Source organism: Aquarana catesbeiana, linkage group LG04 (assembly GCF_042186555.1).
Source record: "Aquarana catesbeiana isolate 2022-GZ linkage group LG04, ASM4218655v1, whole genome shotgun sequence".
Classification (NCBI taxonomy): domain Eukaryota; kingdom Metazoa; phylum Chordata; class Amphibia; order Anura; family Ranidae; genus Aquarana; species Aquarana catesbeiana.
Window position 1 is genome coordinate 243,682,778 of NC_133327.1, and position 19,221 is coordinate 243,701,998.

Genomic DNA, 19,221 nt, shown 5'->3' on the forward strand with positions numbered 1-19,221 from the left:
GCCCCCCCCCCCCCCAGCTATCCGCACCCGGTCACAGCGCCCAAGGCGTCCCAAAAGACCCGCAGAACACAGACCTCCCTGCAAAAGTGAATGAAGTCTGGGGCACTTCCGGCAGAAGCAATTATAGTTGATAACAAACAAGCAAAGGACTAAGGAAATGCACCTAAGCAGATCACTGAATTTCACTTTAGCATCAGAACTAGCATGTAAATGCATAGTAGTTAATAAACGCATAGCCGTCATTAGGACTGTAAAGTCAATATAACCATCCTATGGATTAATATAATGCATTCTATGCATTAAGCTGAAAAACCTCCTTAGCTGCAGCTGTCCCTAAGAGCCCCCCTTTTACTTACCTGAACCCGGTGTTTCCAGCGACGGGGACAAGTACACAAGCTCCAGCCAGTGTCTCGGGTCCTGATGGGATAGATTGATAGTAGCGCAGTCAAACAAATCCAGTAACACAGAAGCCAGGGGGCGGGCTGAGTCCTGCTGTCTGTGTCAATAGACGCAGCAGCAGGGCATGGGAGCGCATCCGCACGAGTGCCCTGAGGAAGAGCGGCTCTCGAACGGGGCACTCGAGAACAGGAGGAGCCAAGAGCGCTGCTGAGGAACCCCAAAAGAGGAGGATCGGGGCACTCTGTGCAAAACTAACTGCAGAGAGGAGGGAAGTATGACGGTTTTTTTTTTTTGTTTTTTTTTTTAAACCTTTAGTTACCTTTTAATAAACAGACTGAAACTATGGACAAGCCAGCCTGTGTGATATCTGCTTTCAGTGGTGCAAGACAACAGCATATACCTGCAGACAACTTCTGACCACATAACCATAACTGAATACTATGTGCACCATTTGGTGCCTTACCACCTGCACGCCAGCAGGAAGTCCAAGAATGTCCATCCATGGAGTCTGAAACCCCTCATACCTGGAATATGGGGGGGGGGGCTCTCCTCTATATAGGAGCTTTACAGCGGGGAGCGTTTTCACAGGAGAGGCTTGAACCTGTGCGGCTTGGCCAGGTAAATCCGTCAAGGTGAGGGGGAGATTTGCTTCAAACAGTAGTGTAACCAGCTGAGCAGCGTGGGAAAAAAAGAGAGAATGCTGCCACTTTAATAGTATAATCGGTCCTGGACTTGGGCAGGGGGCGGAGCCTACCCATACGTATATGCTGTCATGCTTGTGTCAGGAAAATGGAAAATTGTATCAAATACTTACCGTAATTTTCCTTTCCTGACGCCAAACCATGGCAGCATACTAGTGATAGAGCTCCGCCTCTTGACCACTCCCTCAGGACCAGTGAATAGCATAAATGAAGGCATGGTTAGCCGCCACCCCATTCTTTGTAACAAGCCACATACCTGAACACACATGGGTGGGCTCATATGCTGCCATGGTTTGGTGTCAGGAAAGGAAAATTACGGTAAGTATTTGATACAATTTTCCGTTTTCCTGACACCAACATGGCAGAATACTAGTGATAAATAACTAGCTGATAGGGTGGGATCTATTTGTCAAACCAATCTTCTAATTAGGATGAGACAGAGGACTGAAAAGTCCTTCCTACAAAGTCCCCTGATGACAAGGCCCCCGCATCTATTCCGGCAAGTTTGAGTAGGAATGTTGGAGCAACCATGATACCCCTGTACAGATGGACACCATAGATTCTCTTGAATGTGTTGCCTATAATGCTTTAACCGCTCTGGTAGAGTGCTCTGCCGCCACTGACGGAGGCTTTCGACCTATAGTCTTATATACACAACCCAAGCCTGCTAGGATCCAGGCAGTAACCTCTTTCCCTTGATGATTGCCAGCTGGAATGACAAAAGGTTTATTTAGATGACCTGAAAGGCACAATTGTGGAGAGATACTCCTTTAAAGTTCTGAAAATGAACAGTACGTGTGACTTTCCTGTGTGCTGTTCTGGAAAGTTAGGCAATGTCCAGCTGTCTGTTAAATAGCAGTCTGTTGCTACGTTCGATGCAGGATGATCTACACGATCCAACCCTACTCTTTCTGGAAAGAAAGGAATATATTTTTTTACTTTGAAGCTCCAAGAGCTTGAATCTCCGATAACCTTCTGCTTAAAGTTCTTGCAATTGATACTGCCTTGTAAGTGATGGCCTGAACCGAACACTGCTCTGTTGGAACAAATGGTTAAACTGATATGAGATCCAGCAACTGCAATAGATCTTTCTTCCTTGGTGACCATCTCTTTATGACTGTCCTCAAAAGTTGTGCAAACTTGAGGATTCTTGGCCTATTCAAATGTGTTATTGCCAATATAGCCCACACTAGTGAGCTATGTGAGGATAGGCTAAGGCCTGAAGGAAGTATAGAACAGCTGACACTGGCAGGGCAGTAGGATCAATGTCTTGCCCTACCAAGAAAACGTGTTCCAGAATTTGACCTAGATGTTGTAAGTAGAATGTCTTCTCGCACACAACAAAGGAGAGATCACTCTGGAGTGAAACTGGAGCAACCAGAGTTGCCCATCCCCCCCCCCTTTAGTGTCCCTGCTTGCAGCCCCAGTCTGTGTATGTTATAGAGGGGAAATGTCTTCTGTATCCTGAACTGAATGTCCAGCGAAAACCGAGGGCCTCCTGGTCAATATGGAGGACTGGCTATGACAACTATGTTCTCCCTTGACAGGATCAAGGGGAATCTCATTTACTGGAAATGTTGGGGAAAAATATATAAGTTAGATTGTAGTCCCAGGGAGAGACCATAACATTTGCCCCTTGAGCCTTGGGGTGCAGACCAAAATCAGACCAAAATTTGTGATTACTGTGGGAAAAGAGGAGGTCTGTCGGGGGTAGGCCCCACCTGTGGACCAGCTCAGAGAAGACCTGGGTTTTAGACCCACTCGTTGTGCTCTGGGAAGCTTGTACTTGTGCAAAAGAAACTGCTGGGAGGTAAACTGCTTCCAAAATTTTGCTGGTGATCTTCCGCCCCAGGTGTTAAGGGTTTCACCTCTCTCAATAGCATATTGCTGCGAGTTTCATCCTGGAGCTGAATATAAGTGACTGCTGCCCTGTTGCTAAACTGCAAGGAGATTGGTCCTTCTTGACTATGTGTAGTAAGGCCAAAGTGCTAAAAGGGCTGTTTGAACCCCTAGCGCATTCAAGGTTATCCTCCTTGGCTGGGAATCTCTGCTTGCCTTGACCAAAAGTCCTTCGTAGTGCATGTTCCCGGCTGTCTTGCAGACATGATTCGTAGCCATTCTCCAGTCTAACGGTCCTAACAGACCAAGACTTCCTTAAGGTCTTTCCGTTACCGCAGACCGCTACTGAGTAATACCTATTAACTGTGTTCTATCCTGTTTCCTCCCTTGCATTAAGAATTCTAGTTGAAATTTGTGCAGGTGCCCATACACCCCAGGAATCATCTATATGCATAATGACGTTGTGCCCAGATGACTGATGATTCATCCTCAGAATTCTGTTCCTGTCACCACTTCCTCTGATGAAAATAAAACAGAGGAAATAGCAGAGCACCCCCGGGTACACCAACCATTGGGATGGAAAAAGATTGGCTTTGCTTTCCCTCTAAAGTGTGAGGATAGAATAGGCATCCTGACAATCCAACGACAGCCTCCAGCCATGTGGTTATACTGTTTAATGGACTCTTAAAGATCTCAAAGAGGGTTTGACCGCTTCCGATCTGCAACTGGACACTGGATGGACCAACATCCCCTGCGAAAACCTGCAATCCCTCTTGAGTCTGAGGTGTCTGTAAGCATTGTAGCAGCCCACCTGCTGTTGTGGTGGACTTGGCAGCTCTGTGGGAGAGAAATGGTCTGAAGGAGGAGCAGTGAGGAATCTCCTGAAGTGACCATGAGTGTCTAATACCTTCATCCAAGGCTCTGTACAGCATGCTGTCCAGAAACCCGTGAAGCGTGCCTTCTAGGTCTTACCTTAAGAGTCTGGGTATGCACTTGTGTGACTGGCTCATTGATTTTTCCAGAAGTCTGCACTAAAATACAAGTCAGATTTTTGACATCCACTGCTACAAATATATATATATATTTTTTGCAAGATACTCCCAATAGGAGATAATGTCTAAAGGGATGCAGACCCTGCCACTGTCCTCAGAGTCCTGCGGGTGCAGCAGCTGGTTGATAATTATTAAACCATCAACATTAGACTCACCCAGTACATGGACTGGATATTGCTGGTCTGTCGGCACTTGCAGATGCTACAGTATGTAGGAGCAGGTTGACCATAAGCTTGTTCAGGGTACACAGTTTCGACAGCCTGTTTATATTGGCATTTTTCTTGAACCCCTTTCAATCTTCCCCACTTTTGTTTCTAGGAAGCAATACGCAGTCCAGGGTCTCAACCTTGTGACCTCCCTAGCCGCCAAAGTGCTAGGGTGCTCCTCCAGTGGTTAAACAAGCAACTAGAGGGGACTTTCTGGTCAGCCTCCCTATTTTTGAGTAGCAGAGTGCTGCATCTATAATATATGTAGCAAGGACCCAGGACTCCTTCAGACCAATGAGAACCTCAAGAGCCATGTGTTGTCGACCTCCCTCCACATAGAGTGGGTCGTAAGGCATAGTAGAAGCAGTGCAAAGTAGATTCATGGGTGCCAGACACCTAGGGTGTACCACTTGTCCAGGATTCAGGCGGACAGTTCGGGTTTTGAATCATGTGTCAGGGTTTCAGTCCCCCTAAATGAATGAATGATTTGTATAGCGCTGCAAATGCGAACTGAATCTCTTCAAGGCGCTAGATCCATCCTGTTCCATAGCCGTAGTCCTTGGACTGAGGCCCGGACATATTACCTGGACCAGGCTGTGGTTCCCCAGGTAACCGAGATAGTCATACACAAAGCTGTTGCCCTCACTGAAGGGTGATGATGTCAGCAAGGCCAATTTGGCCACACCCACTAGCGTGCTCTGTGTGCTACATTACTACTCTCCTTGGGGCACCCAAATATGTCTGTGTAATGCTAACCCGGTAAACTCCCGGACTTCTACAGGACAGCCACGCAGGGAAAAGCATCTAGCAAGGATAAGAGCGCCGTCTCCTATGGCAACAGTCTCCAATACAAGTGTAACAGTTGCTTCAGGTAATTAAGGCGAGTTCAAAACAGAATCTTGTGCCACTCTTATCAATAATAAAGACATTTGGCATTACCTGTTAGCTGTATACTCCTCCAGGCAGTGTTTACTCACCAGCCTCCTGGGTATAGATACTGCTCCACGGGCCCTGCAGGACTCTTGCTGGGGCGCTGGCTCTGGGGAAGAGGATCAGAGACATCTTCCTTGGAGCGCCATTTTTTTTTTTTTTTTTACACTGGGCATGGTCATACTGCTTGCTGAAGTCCCCGGATGATCTTCCAATGGGACCCTTTGGGTGGGTGGCTGGGCTGAGGTAAACTCAGACAAGGAATCTCGTACTACCTTCTTCAGTAATGATGAGACTTGCGCAGTGTCCTGTTCCCTGTCTACTGCAGACTCCTCTAGACAGTCTTTGCACACCAATTTATTGGATAGGGGGACTGCGCCACAAGCCCAGCCTGATCTCTTGTTGGGACGCCTGTATTGCTCTGGAGAAGAGGAGGCGCGACGTGCTCTTTTGGATTTTTTTTTTTTTGACTGGGAGCGACGTCTGGAGCTATGCTCCTTTGGAGAAGCCTATCCTCTCTTGTTGTTTAACTCCGAGAGCGTGAGGAGCTGAAACATATCAAAGCAAACCGCATTAGAGGGCACTCTTTTAAGGACACCTGAAAACTTACCAACTGGTGGTCCCCTCTACCTTAAGTATTGAGGGTCTTACATAAGTGGTGGCTGACTCATGCTAGTAGAGAGTAAGGGACGGCCAGCGGAAAAAGAGAGATAGCTGAAAAGAGAAACAGAGGGATGGAGATTGCTAGTAATCTTCTAACATGAAAGTCTGAAAACTACAACAAAGCAAACAGCTGAAACCAAGCAAAGGAAAAGAATGTACCCTTTTTTTTTTTTTAAGTACAGAAAACTTTCCTATCAGTAGATGGCGACACAGAAGGTTGCTGAGACTGGATCCAGGAACAAACTTCACAGTCTGAAGACAGTCAGGAGGCTGTATATTGCCCATCCCACAGCAGCCCACTGACACTCTTAGATGATCCTGGGACAGGCAGAACCCACCCCCAGACTACTCCTGTTTGTGGGCAAAACTAATCACTTTGCCCAGAACCAAAATGGCGCTCAGAGCTTCCGTCGGTCAGTGCTCATGTGCGGACCGGGCGCAGCCATATGACATCATCGGGAGCACTCTAGGCCAATAAATACGGCGCTGGGCAGCCGCCCCACGCCTATAGGGAGGCCCTGACACCTACTGCACGGTGCGACTCGCTCCTCACTTACCCTGAACCTACTAAAAGCCAAATAAGAAAGGAGAAGAGCAGGAACTGAATAAAACAGGTAAAGACATAGCCTAATGGACAAGGAAGCCCCTAGAAAAGGAAATGACAGGCTGCCCCCCCCCCACCCAAAGTTCCTGGAACCAAGTCATGCTGCATGGCAGATTTCGTTCCTAAAGAGGACCCATCAAGACCATACAGACGAGGGTCTCTCAGGCTTATTAGCGTGATGTTAGCAGCCCAAGCACTGAGACTACGCACTGGGAGAGGATTGAACCCAGCCGGTTACTGCTCAGCGGCAGGATGGAGGACATAAAATTCCTTACTTCATCACTGGAGCGTGGAGGTATGAGGAGAAAAAGAAGAATGGGGTGGCGGCTAACCATGCCTTCATTTATGCTATTCACTGGTCCTGAGGGAGTGGTCAAGAGGCGGAGCTCTATCACTAGTATGCTGCCATGTTGGCGTCAGGAAAGCATAAAATACACATAAACCCAATGATAAGGCTGGCCACACATTACTCAACAGGAAGTGTTCCAAAGCGAAGGATATCCCCTCTAATGCCCCGTACACACGAGCGGAATTTCCGTCAGAAAAATCTTGGATGGTTTTTCCGACGGAATTCCGCTCAATCTTGCCTTGCATACACACGGTCACACAAAGGTTCTCTGAACTTTTGACCGTCAAGAACGCGGTGAGGTACAACACTACGACGAGCCGAGAAAATGAAGTTCAATGCATGCGTTGAATTGTTTCCGAGCATGCATGGTTTTTTAAAGCGTCCGAATTGCATACAGACAAAAGCATTTTCAGATAGGAACTTTTTCCGACCAAAAAAAAAGAGATCCTGCTCTCAATCTTTTGCTGGCGGGAATTCCGCCAGCAAAAGTCCGATGGAGCATACACACGGTCGCAATTTCTGACCAAAAGCTCTCATCGGAGTTTTGCTGGTGGCACTTCCGATCGTGTGTACGGGCATTACTTATCACAGGAACAAATGGCCCCATTGGAAGATTTCTTCTCTATTCCTGTTCTGGTGGCAACTCAAAACTTTGGATTTATTCACGTTTATTTGTGACATTGGTGATCAGGACAATTAGAGAGAGTAATGCCCCGTACACACGGTCGGATTTTCCGATGGAAAATGTCCGATCGGAGCGTGTTGTCGGAAATTCCGACCGTGTGTGGGCTCCATCGGACATTTTCCATCGGATTTTCCGACACACAAAGTTGGAGAGCAGGAGATAAAATTTTCTGACAACAAAATCCGTTGTCGGAAATTCCGATCGTGTGTACACAAATCCGACGGACAAAGTGCCACGCATGCTCAGAATAAATAAAGAGATGAAAGCTATTGGCCACTGCCCCGTTTATAGTCCCGACGTACGTGTTTTACGTCACTGCGTTCAGAACGATCGGATTTTCCGACAACTTTGTGTGACCGTGTGTATGCAAGACAAGTTTGAGCCAACATCCATAGGAAAAAATCCTAGGATTTTGTTGTCAGAATGTCCGAACAAAGTCCGACCGTGTGTATGGGGCATAAGACTGGCCATAGATGGCTCCAACTTCGGCTAGTTTAAGCTGTGGGTGAACCTGTCTGCAGGACAAAAATCAAATCGACTGAGCCAGGTGAGAAATGATCATCTGTACAGTGACTGTATCTAATCAGTGGCACCAATGAAGTCTGACAGCCATGGGTACTGAATGCAATAACCAGCAGTGGAGATTCCTGAATCTGTGTAGTATAGTGTTGATGGGGATGAGGGAATCGATTGTTTTTCTCCCATTCAGCCTGTAGGAAAATCTGGTCATGTATGTCCAACTACAGTATAACCTCCCTAACAAGGACACAGACAGCAATAAAAAGTTGTTCTAAACCCTCCCCACTTATCTAATAAACATGTTGGCTTTAGTTATACATTAATTCTTTATAGGATTTATTTTTGTCTACCTTTGGCAAGCATGCAGCTAAATTCCTCTCTTTAATGAAGGGTTCAGGCACACGGGTCATTTCAGGAGCAAATATATTCTAGTGTAAAATCCCAGTTATTTTCAACACCCGGGGACCTGCAGATGGTTTGTACAGTCAGCTGTAAAAGTGAACGGCTATACATGGCTGTACTCAGGTAAACGTTCTTATGCAGTGGTCTCCAAACTGAGGTCTGGGGGCCAAATGCAGCCCTTTGCTTGCCTTTATCTTGGCTGTGGGGTACTATTCCTCCCACTGACACCAATGATAAGGCATTATTCCTCCCACTGCAATGTAAATGGACACAAGTCAGTTTACACCTGTCTGTCTATAGGGATGAATGGACCTTCCGATCAAATCCACCCGAAAAACTGACAGGTAGACCTGATCGGAATGCCCAAGTGAATGGAGCTGTGTGAAACAACTAGTAGGATTTGTTTACACTTGTGGTTGTGGGGTAATAAAAAATAGGTGGTTGAGCTACATTTTTTCCACCCCTTTAAAGCTGCAAAGGCAACCAGATGGGTTTGAACACAATGCTTTGTGGCCGTGACAAAAATGATACCCTTTGCTGTATTCGGTGTGCAGTACCACCGCCGAATGTGACTCATTCAAGTTAATGGGGTTGTGCCGCAACTGCCCTGCAACTGTGTGCAATGCGGTGGTGTGGGCTTTACAGGGTTAAAAGAGGTGTAATCCGCCAGATTGCTTCTCTGAGGAGTGGTGTAAGATGTAAGAAACATTTTTAAATTACTTTTAGGTATAATGTGTGAATGGGAACACATAAACATACAGTGGGGACTCACAGCCAGTTAGGGCCATACATGGCCTAGATCAGCAGATTTCTGCGGTGGGTACGGCTAGGTGTTGCCGGTCAGCTGTGGAAAGTAAGCCTGTACAAACCAATGACAGATTGACACTGTCCATGTGTAATCCTTCATGGAGCACTTGCCTGCAGTTAGGTTCCACCACACTATTCCCATTGCACATGTACCTGTAGAGATGGCTGTGTATGTATGTGGGTGCTGAAGCGACCACCGTGAACTGTGAATAATCAGAGAGAGAGAGAGATGTCACCAGCACACCAAAATTGCAATGTTTCGGAGCCACCCAGGACCCCTTTATCAGGCATGTGATTCTGAAACTTTGCAATTTGCTGTAATGATGTGATTTCTGAATAAAGCTTTGGACCCATTTTAGAGATATTGGTGTGCTGGTGACATTTCTTGCTCTCTACCTGTGGTTAGGGACCCCTAGCATGAGGAACTGCTGGCAACCCCTGGAGGAACTCTGGTTGAGAATATCTGCTCTAAGCCATACATGGCCCAGATCAGCGTATTTCTGCAGTGGGTATGGCTAGGTGTCGCCGATCAGCTGTGGACAGGAAGCCTGTACAAATCAATAACAGATTGACACTGTCCATGTGTAATCTCTCATGAAGTGCTTACCTGTGGTTAGGGACCCTTAGCATGAGGAACTGCTGGCAACCTCTGGAGGAACCCTGGTTGAGAATAAGTGCTCTACCCATACTCAGCCCAGATCAGCGTATTTCTGCGGTGGGTACGGTTAGGTGTTGTCCATCAGTTGTGGACAGGAAGCCTGTACAAACCAATGACAAGTTGACACTGTCCGTGTGTAATCTCTCATGGAGCACTTACCTGCGGTTAGGGACAAATGTGCGCCTGTGGATGTGAATTGTTTGCGTACAAGGATGCGCGTCCATCCCTAACCATGGATGATCACGCCACGTGCAATTCCATATGGACATGGTCACCTGGTCATTGATTTGTACAGGTGGCCGATCGGGAACACCTGGCCGTATCCTCTTTAGGAATATGGCAGATGGTTGTGAATAAGCCCCAAACCTGATCTACAGAGATGACACTTGAAGCTGTGGATGGGTGTTTGCCCATATAGAAAAGCTGAGTTTTCATTAATCAGCAGAGCTGTATCCAGGAGGACTGGTCGCTTCACTGATCTCTGTGAATGATTCTCCTGACACTTGTCCCTGTCATCTCATTACTAATTGATGACTGTTCAGAGCCCGCCACGTGTCCAGCTGGGCAGCAGAGCTGACAGATCGTGCCATGTATGGGCACACCCACCCCGATCTGTCTATAAAATGCCCACTCCTAGGAGAGATCGGGGACTCTACACAGTACATTCATGGGAGAGAACACAAACCTCACCGTCCCCCGGCTTCGCTCTCAGCTGCCCTTGACTTTACAGTTGAGGATGACAGTTTTGGAGGGAGGTGTCACTTTCTCTCTCGGAAGTGATATACCGTGTCCCCGGCTCCACCCCCTCTCTATAACAGGCTGGCTGCTGGTGTCTGGGAGGATAGGAAGGATGGCGCTCCCTATAGCCAGTCGTAGTACGGTGGTACTGGTGCTGCTGTCCATCGGGCTGACCCTGACTTTGGGCTTCGGACTCCCCGAGATCCTCAAGCTGTTCTTCAGGGTTCTGGGCTTTCCTGCAGACCATACGTCACATGCCATTGTCGTGCTGTACTTTGTGTTTGTGCTATGTGTGGCCATGCCATCTATACCCAGGGGCACACTTCCAGTGAGTACTACTCCTTTACTAGGCAATGTGTGGGAGCACATCCCTATGCTTTCATTGTCCTCTCTTCATTTCCAAATGTTGGATCTCCAGGGCACAACTAGTTAGGTACTACAGATGATAGGGATCGGTGCAAAGAATGCTCCTTACAATGGTGGCTGGTGGGAAGAGTGAGCCCCTTACATTGTTTGGTGGGAAGAATGCCCCCCCCCCCCTTACATTGGTGGTCAGGGGGAAGGGTGTCCCCATTACATTGGTGATTTGTGGGAAGGGTGGCCCTCTTACATTGGTGGTCAGTGGGAAGGATGTCCCCTTTACGTTGGCGCTCAATGGGAAGAATGCCCCCCCCTTACATTGGTCGGTGAGAAAGATAACCCCCTTACATTGGTGGTCGGTGGAAGGATGTCCCCCCTTACATTGGTGGTCGGTAGGAAGGATGTCCCCTTACATTGGTGGTCATTAGGAAGAATCCCCCCCTACATTGGTGGTTAGCGGGAGGGATGTCCCCTTTACATTGGTGGTCGGTGGGAAGGATGTCCCCCTTACAATGGTGATCGGTGGGAAGGATATCCACCTTACATTGGTGGTTGTTGGGAAGGATGTCCCCCTTACATTGGTGGTCGGTGGGAAGGATGTCCCCCTTACATTGGTGGTCGGTGGGAAGGATGTCCCCCTTACATTGGTGGTTGGTGGGAAGGATGTCCCCCTTACATTGGTGGTCAGTGGGAAGGATGTCTCCTTACATTGGTGGTCAGTGGGAAGGATGTCCCCCTTACAATGGCGATCGGTGGGAAGGATGTCCACCTTACATTGGTGGTTGTTGGGAAGGATGTCCCCCTTACATTAGTGGTCGGTGGGAAGGATGTCCCCCTTACATTGGTGGTTGGTGGGAAGGATGTCCCCCTTACATTGGTGGTCAGTGGGAAGGATGTCTCTTTACATTGGTGGTCGGTGGGAAGGATGTCCCCCTTACAATGGTGATCGGTGGGAAGGATGTCCACCTTACATTGGTGGTTGTTGGGAAGGATGTCCCCCTTACATTGGTGGTCGGTGGGAAGGATGTCCCCCTTACATTGGTGGTTGGTGGGAAGGATGTCCCCCTTACATTGGTGGTCGGTGGGAAGGATGTCTCCTTACATTGGTGGTCGGTGGGAAGGATGCCCCCCTTACATTGGTGGTTGGTGGGAAGGATGTCCCCCTTACATTGGTGGTTGGTGGGAAGGATGTCCCCCTTACATTGGTGGTCGCTGGGAAGGATGTCCCCCTTACATTGGTGGTCAGTGGGAAGGATGTCCTTACATTGGTGGTCGGTGGGAAGGATGTTTCCCTTACATTGGTGGTCGCTGGGAAGGATGTCCCCTTTACATTGGTGGTCAGTGGGAAGGATGTCCTTACATTGGTGGTCGGTGGGAAGGATGTTTCCCTTACATTGGTGGTCGGTGGGAAGGATGTCTCCCTTACATTGGTGGTCGGCGGGAGGGATGTGCCCCTTACATTCGTTGTTGGTTGGAAGAGTGTGGCCCTTACATTGTTTGCTGGGAAGGGTTGTCCTCCTACACTGACTAGTGGTCGGTGGAAAGGATGTCCCTTTTAAGTTGGTGGTCAGTGGGAAGAATGCCCCCCCTTACATTGGTGACTGGTGGGAAGGATGCCCCTCTTACGTTGGTGGCCGGGTGGGAAGGATGCCCCCCCCTACATTGGTGGGAACAGTGCTTCCTATATTGCTAGAAGAATGTTCCTTATGTTGGTGGAAAAACACTGCCCTTATGTTGGTGGTCTGCTACCCTTGAAGACAACTAAAATGATCGTTGGTCTCCAGCAGTTCTGGTTCTGTCGATTGGGGTTGGACCTGGAAATATGCAGGCAATAGCACATAAAACCCTAGAAAGCTCTGGAGGAACCCTGGCTGGGATTGGCTTATCTAACTTCTGAACCCTGGATACAAGCATGTGATAACTCTCAGAATTTGACACAATCTATGGAATTGTAAGTTCAGATAAAGGCCCAATGCCTTGTCCACAGCTGCATCCAGGTTCATGCATATCTGCTCTTTTTACATGTGTACATGTAAACACGTACATGTGGAAATGCGCAAAGTCATTAATTGTTGAAATGAGAAATGGTACACATTTATAAGTACACAGGATCTAGTGCTCGCTTCTGCTAGGAAGAACCTGCGTTCTATTCAGAAACAAACAGAAGCTGTGTAGAATGAGCCCTAAGTGCAGCATATGTGCAATTTTACACAGGGCATCTCATCAGGCTGCATGTTGTAACACACTACGGTACATCCACTTGAATAAAGTGTCATCTTGTGACCCATCAATAAAGTTGAAAAGAAAAAAGTAAACCGTGCAAAGCTTTTTAACAACCCAGCACATCGCCCCTCACTACCCCTACACAGCGCACACCAGTGCACGTGCGTTTTAGGATGCAGGTTGGGAGCCAATGAGAAGACTGGACTGGAGCGCCCTTAGATTAGATACGTATACACCTCTTTCCATTACATGATAGTTAGTATAGGGCTTAGAATGGGGGTGGGAGCAGGTTTAGGCTTAGATAGTATGAGCCCAGACTTCTAATTTAAAACTACTTTAAGACCAGGTCTTTTTTTTGGAACTTTTTGCTTACAAGTTTAAATTAGTATTTTTTGCTAACCCCCAAACATGATATATATATATATATATATTTCTTTTTTTTTTTGCAGAGACCATAGAGAATAAAATGGCGATCGTTGCTGCGCAGCGGTCCTACAAACACAATGTTTTGGGAAAAAAAATACACTTTTTTGAATTAAAAGAAACCAAAACAGTAAAGTTAGCCCGATTTGTTTGTAAAATGTGAAAGATGATGTTACGCCAAGTGTTATGCTTTAGAATTGAGCACACTCATGGAATGGCGACAAACTAGGGTACTTAAAAATCTCCATAGACGACACTTTAATTTTTTTTTTTTATAGGTTACCTGTTTAGAGTTACAGAGGAGGTCGAGTGCTAGAAATATTACTCTAACGATTGCAGCGATACCTCACATGTTAAATTTAAACACTGTTTACATATGTGGGTGCGACTTACGTATGCGTTCGCTTCTGTGTGTGAGCTCAGAGGGATAGGGCGCTTAAAAAATATATATATATATATATTATTATTTATTTTACTATTTATTCTTTATTTTTACAATGTCCCTTAAAATTTTTCTTTTTTTTTTTAGATCACTTTTATTCCTATTACAAGGAATGTAAACATCCCTTGTAATAGAAATAAGCATGACTGGGCCTCTTTATTGCAAGATCTGAGGTCAAAAAGACCTCAGATCTCACATTTACACTTAAAAGCAACAAAAAAAAAAGTCACTTTGCGTTTAAGAAATAAAAAAATCATCCTTTAAGGCCAGAAGGTGGAAGTGATGTTGGACGTTGCTCCATTCCTCCAAAGGCATAGAGCCAAGTGGGGGCTCACTCGTCTTCCTGACCAGCCACAGAAAGGAATGGATGGGCTCTGGGCTAACCCACAGTTTCAGTAAGCCCAGAGATGAATCCGCCGCCGGGACCACTTTTATTAGACGCAGAGTCACCCGCAATACAAGAAAACACCGGGGTTATGGCTGCTAGCAGTATTTAACGTCAAAGTAATGACGTAAATGTACTGTGGGCAGTCTTGAAGCGGTTAAGGGTCCTTTCACACTGATAAGTTTTTCCTGCATTTTTACTTTATAAGAAAAATGCAGGAAAAATGTTTCCCCTTAAATCCTATGGGACTCTTCACACCACTGCATGAAAAGTCCTGTATGCTGCATCTTTGGTACGATTTTGAAAACTGCAATAAAAAAATGCAGCTCCCCATTGAAATAAATGGAAAACGCATTAAAATCGCTATAAAATCGCACCACATTTTAGGTGCATTTTTGAGTCACATGTCCATTTTTTACAGGTGCAGGTAACCCAGAAACGCACAGGAAACACATCTGAAACACTTCAAAATGGCTGTAAAAATGCTTATGCATTTTTAATGCGATTTCACTACAGATCAGTGTGAAAGGGCTCTAAAGTGGAACTATAATCACCTATACTCCAGCACTGCAGTCTCCCAGAGCTCCTTGCTGGCCGCTGACATCTTCAGCCTGGTGACTTCTGGGTATAGATCCCTGGCCCTTTTATTGGACCAGGCTCAGATGACGTAATTTATGCGCATGTGAAGGAGTGCAGTCAACTCGGCATCGCGGAAATTCTACTCTGAGCTGTGCATGTGCAGCTCAGTGTACAGTGGCGGATAGGCGACTTTAATGCAGAAGGGATATGTCTCATCTGCATTAAAAATCCTGTCTGTTCGCCAATGCTTATTTTGGCCATTAAAGTTCCACTTTAAAATGTATTTTAAGCTTAACTTCAGGCAAAAAAAATCATAATTATAGTATCCGTTATTTATGGAACATAGATGTCCTACATCACTGTTGTAACTGTATCTTCTGTGTGCACAGCATGTAACAGCTTTCTCAAAGAAGTTATAAACCTCCCTGCAGTATTTGTACCTATAGGTAAACCTATAATAGGGGTTACTTATAGGTACAATCAAGGCTGATCACGGTGTAAACAAGAAGAGCCGTTGATCGGCTTTTCCTCACTCGCGTCTGTCAGACACGAATAGAGGAGAGCCAATCGGCTGCTCCTCTGACAGGGGGGGTCTGTGCTGATTGATTATCACCGCAGCTCCCCCAAGGATGCCCACACTGGACCACCAGGGACGCCAATAAGAACACCAGGGATGTCACCACCAGGTATGCCACCCTAGACCACCAGGGATGCCAGTCGGTGCTCACAATGGATGCCAATCAGTGCCTACAATGGGCATCACTGATTGGCAGGCATTAGTGTTTGGCACTGATTGGCATCCATCCATACCATCAATAATCAGTGCCACCTATCAGTGCCCATCCATGCCCATTTGTGCCGCCTATCAGTGCCGCCTATCAGTGCCCATCCATGCCGCCTATCAGTGCCCATCCGTGCCGCCTTTCAGTGCCCATCAGTGCCACCTATGTGTACCCATCAGTGCCCATCAGTGCCGCCTATTAGTGCCCATCATCAGTGCCACCTAGAGCTGCACGATTCTGGCTAAAATGAGAATCACAATTTTTTTGCTTAGAAGATAGATGACGATTCTCTCACGATTCTCATGGCGTAACATCATCTTTCACATTAAAACAAAAAAATTGTGCTAACTTTACTGTTTTTTTTTTTTTTTTATTCATTGAAGTGTATTTTTTCCCCCAAAAATTGCATTTGAAAGACCGCTGGGCAAATACAGTGTGACATAAAATATTGCCATTTTATTCCCTAGGGTCTCTGCTAGAATATATATAATGTTTGGGGGTTCCAAGTAATTTTCTAGCAAAAAATATTGATTTTAACTTAAGAAAGAAGTGTCAGAAAAAGATTTAGACTTTAAGTGGTTAAACTTCCTGCATTTACAGCGGATTATTTATTTACACAGAAGTTCTATCCCTTTGATCTAAGAAGGAAATTTAGTTAGAATGTTTCAAGTTAAAAGACTTGGCAGACTGCAGGATGTTTTCTTTTGACAGCTGAGTGAGCAGATAAAGTCTCTCCACTTGTTATATAAAAGAATCGACAACCTCTGCAGGATAGAACATCAGGGGAGGTGAATCGAGATCACGATTTTTTATTGATCAATTGTGCAGCTCTAGTGCCACCTCATCAGTGGCGGTCAGTGCAGCCCCATCAGTGAAGGAGAAAACTTACTTATTTACAAAGTTTTGTAACAGAAACACACAAAAAAACATTTTTTTTTTCAAAATTTTCGGTCTTTTTTTTTATTTGTTTAGCAGAAAATAAAAATCCCAGAGGTGATCAAATACCACCAAAAGAAGGCTCTATTTATGGGAACAAAATGATAAAAAATTTAGTTTGGGTACAGTGTTGCATGACCGCGCAATTGTCATTCAAAATGCGACAGGGCTGAAAGCTAAAAATTGGTCTGGGCAGGAAGTGCCCAGTATTGAAGTGGTTAAGAAGAGGTCAATTACAGTTTGTTTGTTTAACATGCCTGCTTCCATTAAGAAACACTCAGAGATTAGAGGAGAGGACATGGCACTTTAGATGGACTGGTTCTACAAGGGTACTTGATGTAGAAAGAGATAAATGAAAACTAACATCTAAGGAGTGGAAAGCTGCAATATGTTATGGGGTTTAGATACACATTTTATTAGTCTGCTGTAGTCTACTTGCAGCATTCCATTCAAAGGGAAACTACACAAAGCTTGGTGAACATGAAAGTGTGCACTGAGCTGATTAGCTTAAAGCTGACCATAGATGAATAGAATGTTGAGCTAAAATTCTTAGGAAAAGTATTAGGAAAATTCGTACAAAAATTCTCAGAACATTTTGTTTGCTTTTAACATTTCATTTTGTAATAAATGGACTTTTCCAAATGAAAACCCCATACACTGTTATTTTTCCCAAACACGCAAATTCTGCTTCTTCGCATTTTCTTATCCCATGGTCCCAGGTGGCATTTTAACCACTTCGCGCCCGCGCTATAGCCGAAAGACGGCTGCAGCGCGGACGCTAACTGCAGGAAAGCCGTCCCTGGACGTCCTGCTGTTTACTTCCGCGATGCGCGCTCCCGCGGGCGCACATCGGGGAAGTTCTGTGCTGGCCGTGTCCCTTGGACACAGCCAGTCACAGATCGCTGTAAACAGCCTATCACAGCAGCAATTTACAGTGCGATCGGCAGTGCCAATGAGAGATGATCTCATATGTAAACATATGAGATCATCTCTCATCGCCGGCTCGCCCTCCTCACACAGAGACAGCGTGTGAGGAGGGAGAGCGAACCGCTGCAGCCTGAGTGTCATAAAAAAATGGAAAAAAGTGAACACAGTACCTGTCAGTGCCATCTGTCCCCACTGCCATCTGTCCCCACTGTCATCTGTCCCCACTGTCATCTGTCCCCACTGCCATCTGTCCCCACTGTCATCTGTCCCCACATATTAGTGCCATCTGTCATCAGTGCCACATATTAGTGCCATCTGTCATCAGTGCCACCTGTCAGTGTCACGTGTCATCTGTTATCAGTGCCACGTGTCATCAGTGCCACGTATCAGTGGCATCTGTCATCATTGTCACGTGTCATCAATGTCACGTATCAGTGTCACGTGTCATCAGTGCCACGTATCAGTGGCATCTGTCATCAGTGTCACGTGTCATCAATGTCACGTATCAGTGTCACGTGTCATCAGTGCCACGTATTAGTGCCATCTGTCATCAGTGCCATGTATTAGTGCCACGTATTAGTGCCATCTGTCATCAGTGCCACATATAAGTGCCATCTGTCATCATTTCCACATATAAGGGCCATCTGTCATCAGTGCCACATATAAGTGCTATCTGTCATCATTTCCACATATAAGGGCCATCTGTCATCAGTGTCACGTGTCATCAGTGCCACGTATTAGTGCCATCTGTCATCAGTGCCACGTATTAGTGCCATCTGTCATCATTTCCACGTATTAGTGCCATCTGTCATCAGTGCCACGTATTAGTGCCATCTGTCATCAGTGCCACGTATTAGTGCCATCTGTCATCAGTGCCACATATCAGTGCCATCTGTCATCAGTGCCACATCAGTGCCATGTATTAGTGCCATCTGTCATCAGTGCCACATATCAGTGCCGTCTGTCATCAGTGCCACGTCAGTGTCACATGTCATTGTCCTGGTGCTCCAGGGCCTTCAAAAGTGTAATAGGTAGTCAACAAGTTAAATAAGTAATTTATGCTCCTAGAACACCTGATGGTGCTCCCTGCATGTTGGGCCTCTCTATGTGGCCAGGCTGTGAAAAAGTCCTACACATGTGGTATCGTAATACTCAGGAGGATAAGCAGAATGTATTTTGGGGTGTTATTTGTGGTATACACATGCCATGTGAGAGAAATAACCTATTACAATGACAATTTTGTTGGGAAAAAAATATAAAGTAAAAAAAAATGTCATTTTGCAAAGAATTGTGGGAAAAAATGACAACATCAAAAACCTCACCATGCATCTTACTAAATACCTTGGAATGTCTACTTTCAAAAAAGGGGTCATTTGGGGGGTATTTGTACTTTTCTGGCTTGTCCGGGTCGCAAGAAATGAGGCCATCAGTACATCAGGTGTGATCAATTTTTTATGATTTGCACCACAGCTTGTAGACTCTCTAACTTTCACAAAGACCAAATAATATCCACTAATTTCGGTTATTTTTACCAAAGATATGTAGCAGTATAAATTGTGGCCAAAATTTATGAAGAAAAATTAATAATTTGCAAAATTTTATCACAGACAAA

The 19,221-nt window shown here is 45.9% G+C and overlaps 2 protein-coding genes across 3 annotated transcripts in view; one reads left to right on the forward strand and one right to left on the reverse strand.

The window, feature by feature from the left end:
- Positions 1-10,642, reverse strand: part of BDH1 (3-hydroxybutyrate dehydrogenase 1) — a 51,652-nt gene extending 41,010 nt beyond the window's left edge. Inside the window, exon 1 of one of the 2 annotated variants that reach the window (XM_073626332.1) lies at positions 10,500-10,642. The gene's annotated coding sequence lies outside the window, so the exon portion shown is untranslated. The remainder of the gene's footprint in view (positions 1-10,499) is intronic. The other variant, XM_073626333.1, reaches the window with a different exon arrangement.
- The window catches only part of LOC141139820 (D-beta-hydroxybutyrate dehydrogenase, mitochondrial-like), a 52,477-nt gene continuing 43,852 nt past the window's right edge, over positions 10,597-19,221 (forward strand). The window contains exon 1 of the mRNA XM_073626331.1: positions 10,597-10,880. Coding sequence (XP_073482432.1) covers positions 10,665-10,880 — 216 coding nt within the window. The 5' untranslated portion in view covers positions 10,597-10,664. The remainder of the gene's footprint in view (positions 10,881-19,221) is intronic.